The sequence below is a fragment of the Nicotiana tabacum genome, chromosome 9 (genome assembly GCF_000715075.1).
Source record: "Nicotiana tabacum cultivar K326 chromosome 9, ASM71507v2, whole genome shotgun sequence".
Lineage (NCBI taxonomy): Eukaryota > Viridiplantae > Streptophyta > Magnoliopsida > Solanales > Solanaceae > Nicotiana > Nicotiana tabacum.
This window is the reverse complement of record NC_134088.1, coordinates 124,766,350-124,776,658: the sequence shown is the minus strand read 5'-3', so window position 1 is coordinate 124,776,658 and position 10,309 is coordinate 124,766,350. Positions and strand designations below refer to the sequence as shown.

The 10,309-nt window shown below is 30.5% G+C and overlaps 2 protein-coding genes across 2 annotated transcripts; one reads left to right on the top strand and one right to left on the bottom strand.

Annotated features, from left to right (window-relative positions):
• Positions 1 to 303: 303 nt before the first annotated feature.
• On the bottom strand, positions 304 to 2,868 carry LOC107792575 (lignin-forming anionic peroxidase-like). The gene is made up of 4 exons (XM_016614798.2): positions 2,595 to 2,868; positions 1,883 to 2,068; positions 1,403 to 1,568; positions 304 to 953 (listed from the first exon to the last, which is right to left on the bottom strand). Exons 1-4 carry the CDS (start codon positions 2,799 to 2,801, stop codon positions 538 to 540), a joined length of 975 nt encoding a protein of 324 aa, XP_016470284.1. The 5' UTR covers positions 2,802 to 2,868; the 3' UTR covers positions 304 to 537.
• A 4,059-nt stretch (positions 2,869 to 6,927) lies between these two features.
• On the top strand, positions 6,928 to 10,255 carry LOC107792574 (peroxidase N-like). The gene is made up of 4 exons (XM_016614797.2): positions 6,928 to 7,192; positions 7,846 to 8,034; positions 8,443 to 8,608; positions 9,549 to 10,255. Exons 1-4 carry the CDS (start codon positions 6,977 to 6,979, stop codon positions 9,974 to 9,976), a joined length of 999 nt encoding a protein of 332 aa, XP_016470283.1. The 5' UTR covers positions 6,928 to 6,976; the 3' UTR covers positions 9,977 to 10,255.
• Positions 10,256 to 10,309: the final 54 nt, after the last annotated feature.

Sequence of the window (10,309 nt, the reverse complement as noted above, 5' to 3'; positions counted from 1 at the left end):
CTTTAACTTTTCTTTTTTACTGCGAGTGTAAAATTTCTAAAAATGACCCATGTTGAACACGTTCTCATCACATGATCAGTGATGTAACTGTGGATATTTTAGTGATGATTTGGATTTAGCTTATTATAATATTTTTTTACATTATTAATATATTTTAATCCGTTGTAAAAAACTACTCATTTACTATCTTCTGTAAGTTACTGATACTGTAAAATAAAACTTGTAATTGATTTTTAAAACAATCGGATAGTGTAACAGAAGTAAACAAGAATAACTGAAACATATACTCCAAAAAGAAAGAGATGGATAAAATTTTTAATTATTGGAATTGCTATTTCAGCATAACATCCTTATTGGAATTGCCATTTCAGCACATATTACATTTACATAGAACTAAATAAGCGACAAAAAGAACAAAAATTACAACTCAAGACATCAAACTTCTGACAATCTTTCTTTAGGACATGATTAAACAACACAAGAACATGCAGTAATTAAAGCACTCTTGATAATTAATCTGCTTGATTAATTAATTAATTAATTAACCCTCTTGCAATCTGTCCTAATTTCTCCATTAGTACCAGTTAATGGACTTATATTACCCAATTTAATCATAGAGCTAACAAAATCATCAAAAAACTGAGTTTGGCTACCAGCATAACGATTAACTATAGCAATTGTAGCAGATCCAGATGTTGAAAACAACTCTTGATCAGTTTGAAGAAGCCCTTGATTATTTTGAAGGTTTGTGAAATAGTCATTATCAAAGTCATTAGGAGTTGATATATCAAGATTTGTAAAAGTATTGCCATTATTTCCACCTTGAGGACAAATTCCTTGTAATGTTTGTAAAAATGTAGCGTCTACGGTAGGATCAGGGTTACCACTGCCACTAAAGTTAAAGAGACGTTGTTCAAAAGTACCACATCTTGCTCTTCCAAATGTATGTGCACCTACACATTCAGAACGCGTTTAAGTTTTATGCATTAACATAATGAAAAATAGTTATACAATCAGATTACTTAAGAGATAGCTGCATGTAATTTTTGTATAGTAATAATACTTATCAACCTAGTACTAATGGTAAGTACTAACTTGCTAGAACATGTTAAATCTTTACCCTTAGAGAAAATGTTGTTAACGTGAAATCAATCAAATACGTTTCAATCTCAAATTAACTCCTATATAATGACAGGTAAGTTTTTTTTTTTACATAACTAAGTCGTTAAGATATAATTACACGCACTGTCTATAAAAAGTGAGACTAGTAACCTGTAAAATAAGACGTATTACCTATTATAACAAATATTTTTTTCTTTTTTGATCAAGTTTAAGGCTAACACACCTATGTTGAGTGTTTTTCAACGGATTAAAATATACTGATAGTGTGAAAATTCTTTACCTGATAGAGCAACAAGATCAGTTAAATCCATTCCCTTGTTGGTGAATTGTGGTGTCATTACAGCAAGGGTTTCAAAGGGGCTGGGGATATCACTATTAGCTCCAGATCGGTTTGCTGTTAAGCTGTCTCTTCTGCCAAAAAGTACTTGCCATGACGGACCTCCCGCCTGAAGATTTACTATCACAGATTAAACTATACTGATATTATAAATAATTTTTATACTGTCAGTGTATATATTACATAAATCAGTAATAATTCCATTCCCTTTGAAAATTTTAAGTGGTAGTTCTTGCAAATGTGCCAAGATGACTTTGACTTTGTTTTCAAAATTTTCAGGCTAATCTTGAAACTAAATCATTTAACTAATATAGTTAAAAAGGACTTTCAAAAATAGAAAAAAATGAAGAAAATCAATGAGCAAGACTTTTTTAAAAAAATATTTTTTGGAAATTGGAATGTCTCATTTAATTTGTATCTTACCAAGGCAACTCCAATTTCAGATGCAAGGGCTAAAATATCTGCACAAGATACAACACCAGGGCATACATTCTCTAATGCAGTTTTAATATCATCAACAATATCAAATCCTCCTGCACCTACATTAGGAGCTGCATCTTTTTCAGTTTGAGTCCCATCTGTGTCTAATAAAATTGATCCATCACAACCCTGTGCAAATATATATATACGGTTAATTTCACGTTTGGTCACTGAACTTTTTCTCACAGTATAACAGTAAAGTCACAACCCTGTGCACATATAAGATTACTGAATTTTATCCGCTATAGCAGTAATGTCAAAGAATTATTCTGACGCGTTAAAATAACTTAATTTTACTCATTTTAACGATAAAATCACAGAGCTATTTTTATCACATCAAAGTACGTGAACTTGACTTACTATCATAGTAAATTATACTCGCCACTAGAATAGTAAAAATGGTAACTGACCTACAATCATGCACATGTTAAACTGCACTGACATGGTAAAAGATCTTTACATCTGTCACTATATATAAGTATAAATAGTAAGTATAATCTACAATCATGCACATGTTAAATTGTACTGATATGATAAAAGATCTTTATACTGTCAGTATATATAACTTATGTCCGTAACGTGATATAATGCTTTAAGACTCGGATAGATTTTCATGAAAACACAGGTTAAAAAGGTTCAAGGGTCGGGTTATTACATTGACAAAGCAATCGTGGAAATGAAGACGAATAATTTTAGCACCAGCTCGAGCATCAGTACGTTGCCTTTGATCCATAACACCACGTACAATACTTGTAACATTAGGACAAGTGCTATCGTAAAATGTTGCGCTTAATTGAGCATTTGATGCTGCAAAAATTGCAACCAAGAAAAGAATTGTACCAACAAATCTTAAAAAAGACATGATTGTCAACTTTTTTAGTTTCTTGTTTTCAAGAATACTCAAGAAAGTTGCTACTATATATTTTTAGAGAGTCATTTTAGGTCGCTATTTATAGAATATAAGAAGTGGAGTAGAGATTCAGTTGATTAGAGACTATTGAGAGTAATATCATTATCAAAGTAATTACTATGGAACAAATAGGGAGATAGGCAAATATTAGCCGCCAGTCATTATTTAATTTTAAGAAAACGAGTGAAGAAAATTATTTGTATCTTTCTTTTCAAGATAGTTAGAGAATTTTCAATTTGTGCATTTAATAATATCTATAAGACTGGGCAATGGACGTCTAGTCCAAATCTATAATTGATCAACTCGTAGGATTTTAATTGGCTCCAACTTGTTAAGTGGGGAGACGATTTCTATACAAACAGAGAGTAGAATAAATTTTTGATTAAGAGATGTGTTTTCAAGAGAAAAAGAAAATTATCCACGTGTTGTCTATGTTATATATTGTCAGTAGAAAATAATTATGTAATGTCTAAATATTTTAAATTTTGATAGATAAATATCTAAATGAGAAATATGAAATAAGATATAAGAAAATGGTTATTCAGGAGGAACTATGATTGATTATGAAAATCACTACTAAAATAGTTTCAAAATGTTTTAGATTATTTACTATGGAGATTGTATATTGGATATACAAGAATAATATATTGGAGAAAGAATAGTGAACATTTGAGGGACATATACTCGATATTGTAGATTACGATAGCATAGTTATGTTATCTAAATTGTGAGGTAGATTCAACATTTGAAGTTTATAAGATTCTATAATGACCTCAATTTAATATACAATAACAATTTGACTCGCGGTAAGTTATTTACATATATTTAGTTCGTTTCTTATACATATGTCGAATCTGGATAAAAATTCTAAATTCATGTAAACCCATATATTACACGATGGATCCGTCCATGTACATATGTATTAAAATTCGAAAGATTAGGAGATGAATATATGTAAATTCTGATTTAGCTTCATATGATTTTAAGTGAACAAGTCAAATTTAGCTTTGACTAAACAACATGATTAAGACAAGATAAATTCGATTGGATTTTACAACAATGTCAATTAAGTTCAGACTTAAGTTTACTCCAAGTTTACTTGCCTCACCTAATCATGAATTGGATGAATAATGTACACATCATTATAAGGAATTACAATCACAACAACAGTAAGAAGTATTTAAGAAAATTGGCCAACAACTTATTTTCGTGAAAGCTCTGTCTTTGAAAAAAAAATCAAATGCACGTGTAGGCCTACAACTATGAACGATTTTTTCTTTTTGCTAGGCCCAAGAATTGAAGTGACTGTCGAATAATGTCTATCGAAAACAAATAAAAAGAGACTAAAAAACTTGTCACTTTGCAGCTAAATTATTTTCGTGTCATTTTTTCTTCTTTCGAGAGCTTAATTTATCCTCAATTAGTGTAGTGAAAAGATCGTTGGACGGTCGGAAAAGCTTTATTATACAAAATATTCTTTCTTTATATTTCTTTTCTTCAACTATAATATCATCACCAGTCATATCTTCACTTCCTCTAGTAGATATGAGAGTAACGTAATAAACATGGTATATGACAATCTTGATTGAAAAAAATACATCTCTTTGGGTATAGTACGATGTGCTATAAGAATTTTACTAATGATAGCAAAAATCCCATTCGAGAAATTTAAGAAGAGTGACATTGTCAAATGAGGAAGCTGAGACTAGGAAGGAGTCATAAGTTTTTTTTTATTATTGTGTGAATTATGAAGAAGTCATGATATTCCTTTTTATCTGCATGGCTGACTTTAAGGTATTTCAAAAATTAAGATACTGCACAGAAGTTTCTTACTAAAGTCACTTCACAGCAGCATTAACAGACTTCTTTATACTTTGAAATTCATATATAAAATATATATAAAATCGTTGTTATAAAATTTAAAATCCATAATATTCAAATCATCCGCACACATTATTGGACTTTGTATCCAATTAAAGAGCAGAATATTACATTGTGGAATAACATGTGCGACTAGATATGAAGAATTTGAAGATGTTTAAATTTCCTTTTTCCCCTCTTCTTTTTTATTTTCTTTTGACGGCTTCATATTTAATGAGTAGATTGTCTTAGTTTGCTAATTGAGGGTCCATTTTTGTATTTATTTTCAGGGTTAAATCATTCAATCCGACTTGAATCATTTACGTATGTAAAAAATATATTTACAAAAATTTGACACTGGACCTTAAACTATTGTATGCAAGTTCCAATATTACTTTTACAAAATAAACAAAAGAATGTTCTAAATAATTAACAAAACATTTTCATTTCACTCTTCAAATATAACATTTGGAAACCTACTTAGACGAAGGGATTATAAATATTTGGATAATGAGCTTCACAATGGAGTATTAGTTAAAAAGTTCCTTCCTCTCTTTAGTCAATACGCAAAGTATTACTACTCTTTTACCAGTAAGATATCAAACATTTCCTTCCTATTTTAGTTTAAACTATTAAACTAATCAAATTCTTTCCTATTTTAGTTTAAAATATTATCTTTAGTTTCTAAGAAAAACATAAACTCGTTACACCTATAAACATACCACATCCTTCACCATAGGCAGAGGCGGATCCAGGATTTATAGTTAATGAGTTTTTACAACGATCTCAAATTAATATACAATAGTTTATGAGTTCACAATATAATAATTGTAGATATTGAATGAATTTCTTAGTATATATACATGGTATGAACAAAAAATATTGGATTTCGGTGAACCCTGTCTTCGTGTTCTGGATCTGCTCCTGACCATAGGGTATAGTCGAACTGGACTCCTTGATTCTAAGGTGGGTGATAAGCAATATACAAATTCGGGCTGCTAATTTAACAGGCTCAGCAGGTCTGGGCTTGATATTGAAAGTATTGTGGGCTGTATTAGATATAATGGGCCCTCCATATACATTCATGTTAATATGGAAACATGGGCCCTTTTAAGTTTGAATCCCATTCTCTCAATATTTTCGAAAAATTACGTGGCGTATCTCCAATGGGATTGGTCTTAGCTAAATATCTCCGTAATTAGCGGTATTTAATAAATGGACTCCGTCTCTTTGCCCATCCAACCCCTTCTCTATCTCTTCTTGTTCACTAAAAATACCATAATTTTTTAATTTTAGAGTAAATATAGCGTAAACTCTACCGATTTGATAGAGAAATACCTAAAGGGTTGTGTGGTCCGAAGGTTATTTATCAAAATATATTTAAAATGAGGATAATATTTAAAGACCATCCCTTATATGGCCATTCCTGTCAATATCTAATGTTGTTCCTACTCAACCGCTTAAACTAAAAATAGTAGGTGCATGTATAATATATGTACAATTAAGATATGTATATATAATCAGTATATAATTTATGTATACCAACTAAAAATGTAAACAATGAATTCAACTAGCTATATTTGTTGTAAAGATCTTATGGTAACAAACAAGAGAGCCTATGTATTAGCAGTAATCTTTGTAATCAATGAGAGACTCAAGTGGTTCACAAGTCACAACTATTACCTCCATTGAGAGCAACTTATTTTATGGAAAAAAAACAAAAAAAGGTAGGAAAAAAGTCAACGTTTTTGTGTAATGGTTTTAGATGATGCAAGGTTTCCAGCTAGTTGATAAAAGAAGCACATTCAACTATTGTAGTATAACATAGGAGGTTAAAGATAATAATCATGCTCTCAACGTAATTAAGCACTAATACCATAGAGAACTAAAAATTAAGGATGTTGGAACAGTTATTTTATTATGCACTAAGTGAGAATCAAATTTAATAATCCCTCTAAGGCTATCAAAACAGCTCTAGATTCATGAACATATAATCTGATAAGTTCTAAACCTCCATTACCATAACCATGCAATATTAAAACTTTCATCTCCTAACTTTCCACAGTGATTAGCATTATAGGAAATGGTTGTAGATTTTAAGTTTGATACAAAAACCCTAAAATGGAGCCGCCGTACATCACACCACTTAGTTCATAATTGAATTTTATATTTGTTAATCATCTCTTAATCATGATTATAAATTAGGGTTCGAGTTCGTTAACATATATTCACATCATCTTAAGATAAAAATCCAGTATCGCTAAACCATGAAGAAATCTTGCAACTTTCTTTTCTATTCTCAAGTTTTAATTCTCTTGATCTTGTTTGTAGCTGTGAATTCTCAGCTAACAACTGATTTCTACTCTAAAACATGTCCAAATGTCCTTAAGGTTGTACGTAAAGAAGTTCAGAATGCAATCAAGAATGAAATGAGAATGGCTGCTTCTTTGCTTCGTCTTCATTTCCACGATTGCTTCGTCAGTGTAAGTTTTTATTACCTTTTTTTATGAATTTTTCATCCAGTTAAACTTCCAAAGTTGTACTTATTATGTTTTAAGTTTAAAAAAAAAAGACCTAAAAGTGTGCCAAAAAGGATAATATTGTGTTTGCATGCACACTAATGTCTTTACAACCGGTTTTATTTCATTTTTCTATTATTGGCTTAAAAACTATTTTGTTATCTCAATCGCCGGTCCTTTTTATCTGTCGTTTAATATATTCGCATGCTCATTAAGAAAATTATTTGATAGCAATAATCATAATGAGTATTTTATGAAGTTATTCTTATTTTTTCCTTAAATGAGTAATTAATGATTATATGCTTTTTGGATTAGTAAGAGTTGAATTGTTAAGAAAACTACTGCTTTCTTGACTTTCTAAAGCGACAAATAATGTTTTAGAACTTTCTTTTGGCTAAATTGACACACACACACACACACTAGTTCCTCTAGCTAGTTTCTCATGCACGAGTTCCTCTAGCTAGTTGTAAGTTCTCTTATTTGTTTTTAATTGGGGTCCCTAATCTTCTTTGTCTAATATTGTAATTTAGAGTTCATAATTTGTAGGTTAACCTTAGCTTTACAAAGAAAGGTTAGAACTGATTAAGATATATCATTTAAATTTTTTTGATTTATAGGGTTGTGATGCATCAGTATTATTGGATGGAAATAGTACGACAAGTGAGAAGTTCACACCAGCCAACTTGAACTCAGCAAGAGGTTTTGAAGTCATAGACAATATTAAAACTGCTGTCGAAAATGCATGCGGTGGAGTTGTTTCTTGTGCAGATATATTAGCTATTGCTGCAAGAGATTCAGTTCTACTGGTAAAGATCCTAAATCCTAATCTATGTTGCTCGGACTCTTAAAAATATCATCGCAGTGACGTTGTGTGTCAGTTTTTCCAAAAGTAGTATATTTTTGGATCCTATGCGTTAGGAGTTTTAGATGAATCCGAGCAATATAGATCCATACATTCTTTAATACGATAAAAAACTGGATTTTTATATATCAATGTATTTTAACTTGCTACCACATATAATCTGTCTTTATTTTTTAGATTAATAATATCACCTTTTATAGATGGTTACATATAATTATTTTTGGGTTATCTTTAGATTGATTCATATCCATATGTTGATTTTCAAAATGAAGAAATATAGGGGACATGTTGCCATACTTCATTAATTATTTTAAGAAATTAATACAAATTTATTTATTTATTTTTTGCTCAGAGTGGAGGGCCATTTTGGAAGGTGTTATTAGGGAGAAGAGATGGATTAGCTGCTAATATTTCTGGATCAAATACTGCACTTCCAGCACCATTTGACCCTCTCAATACAATCATTTCCAAGTTCGAAGCTGTTGGATTAAATGTAACAGATGTTGTGAGCCTATCAGGTAAATACACATATGGTAACTATTAGTTAAGCTATATCTATATGGATTTAATTTATATACTAACATCTTAAATAATTAATTTTTACACTAATAATGAACCTAACCTTTTATAACATGTAACCATTCTTATTTTCTAGCTCGCTAATCCCATTTTCTGTAGACCAAATCTTTTTAAGTGACCTGATAATGTATACATCTATAAACTAATAGTATAAAAGAACTTTAGGCAATCAGGTCATCTAACAAATACACGTATACTACTTATAATAAGTGGAACTAGATATATATTTGAAAAATAAAACAAACAACATATTTTTTTATTTTATCCTTCCACCCAGGCTTTCATCTCCTGTGGTGGTGGTGGTGGTGGTGGTGGGGAAACACCATGAAATGATAAGTTAAAACTTTTACAGACTGTACATAAATTAAATCCTTTTATAAAACATAACTACTCATAATAATAATAGATATTGTAAAAAAACTTTAGGCAATCAGGTCATTTATCAGATACATGTAACTACTCATAATAAGTGAAACTAGATTTATACTTGGAAAATAAAACAAACAACATATTAACGACAAGTTAATTTGAGACGGAGGAAGTATCTTAGCTTGCTAATTCAATTTTTTGTAGACGGGCTTGTAGTTATCTTTTTAAGTTACATGATGATGTATACATCTATAAATTAATAGTGTAAAATATTTTTTGGGCAATCAGGTCATCTAAAAGATACATGTAACTATTCATAATAAGCGGAACTAGATTTATACTTAGAAAATAAAACAAACAACATGTTAACGACAAGTTAAAACTTTTATACACGACTGTCAGTGTACATAAATTAAATCCTTTTATAAAAGATAATGGTAGATGGTCATTAATTAAACTTTATGCAAGGTTTTCACTAACCCTTTTGAGTGTTTGAATATATATATGTAGGTGCTCATACAATTGGATTAGCAAAGTGTGCAACCTTTGACAACAGATTAAGAAATTTCAGTGGCACAGGTGCACCAGACACAACTCTAGACACAACTTTAGTGAGTGAACTGCAAAATTTGTGTCCATTGACAAGTGATGGAAACAACACAGCCCCTCTTGATAGGAATTCCACAGACTTATTTGACAATCATTATTTCAAGAATTTAATCAATGGAAGAGGTCTTCTTGAATCAGATCAAGTCTTGTTCTCTAGTGATGATGCTATACAAACAACTAAAACATTAGTTGAAACTTATAGTAATAGCTCTCAGTTTTTCTTTAGTGACTTTGTTAATTCTATGATTAAGATGGGAAATATTAGCCCTCTAGTTGGATCAGATGGTGAAATAAGAAAGAATTGTAGGGTCGTTAATTCGAATAATTAGTGACTTTCGGAAACAGCTTCTCTACTCCCTCGGAGTAGGAATAAGATTTGCGGACACACTACCTTCCCCAAACCCCACTAGTAGGATTTTATTGGGTCGTCGTTGTTGTAGTAGTAGTAAATCTCCCATCAGCCTGAGTGTTGGTTTGATTAAGAAAAAATAGTTAGTACGTAGTATAAGTTGTTGTACTATGATTTCTTGCCTGTGGGGAAAATATAATTATCTACTTTGTGAAAAAATTGTATCTAACTTTTTTCTCTCTTTATATATATACTGTTGCGAAAGATCGTGAGTTAACTAATATACAATTATACATAAAGTAAATAGGGAAGA

What these genes read in the sequence shown, in the direction of transcription:
- LOC107792575 (XM_016614798.2), bottom strand. Translation starts at nt 2,801, where the DNA reads ATGTCTTTTTTAAGATTTGTTGGTACAATTCTTTTCTTGGTTGCAATT. An exon ending in TCCACGATTGCTTTGTCAAT is followed by an intron (nt 2,069 to 2,594) that starts GTAATAACCCGA and finishes ATATTTGCACAG; the next exon opens with GGTTGTGATGGATCAATTTT. An exon ending in CTGAAATTGGAGTTGCCTTG is followed by an intron (nt 1,569 to 1,882) that starts GTAAGATACAAA and finishes GTAAATCTTCAG; the next exon opens with GCGGGAGGTCCGTCATGGCA.
- LOC107792574 (XM_016614797.2), top strand. Translation starts at nt 6,977, where the DNA reads ATGAAGAAATCTTGCAACTTTCTTTTCTATTCTCAAGTTTTAATTCTC. An exon ending in CAAGAGATTCAGTTCTACTG is followed by an intron (nt 8,035 to 8,442) that starts GTAAAGATCCTA and finishes TTTTTTGCTCAG; the next exon opens with AGTGGAGGGCCATTTTGGAA. An exon ending in AGATGTTGTGAGCCTATCAG is followed by an intron (nt 8,609 to 9,548) that starts GTAAATACACAT and finishes ATATATATGTAG; the next exon opens with GTGCTCATACAATTGGATTA.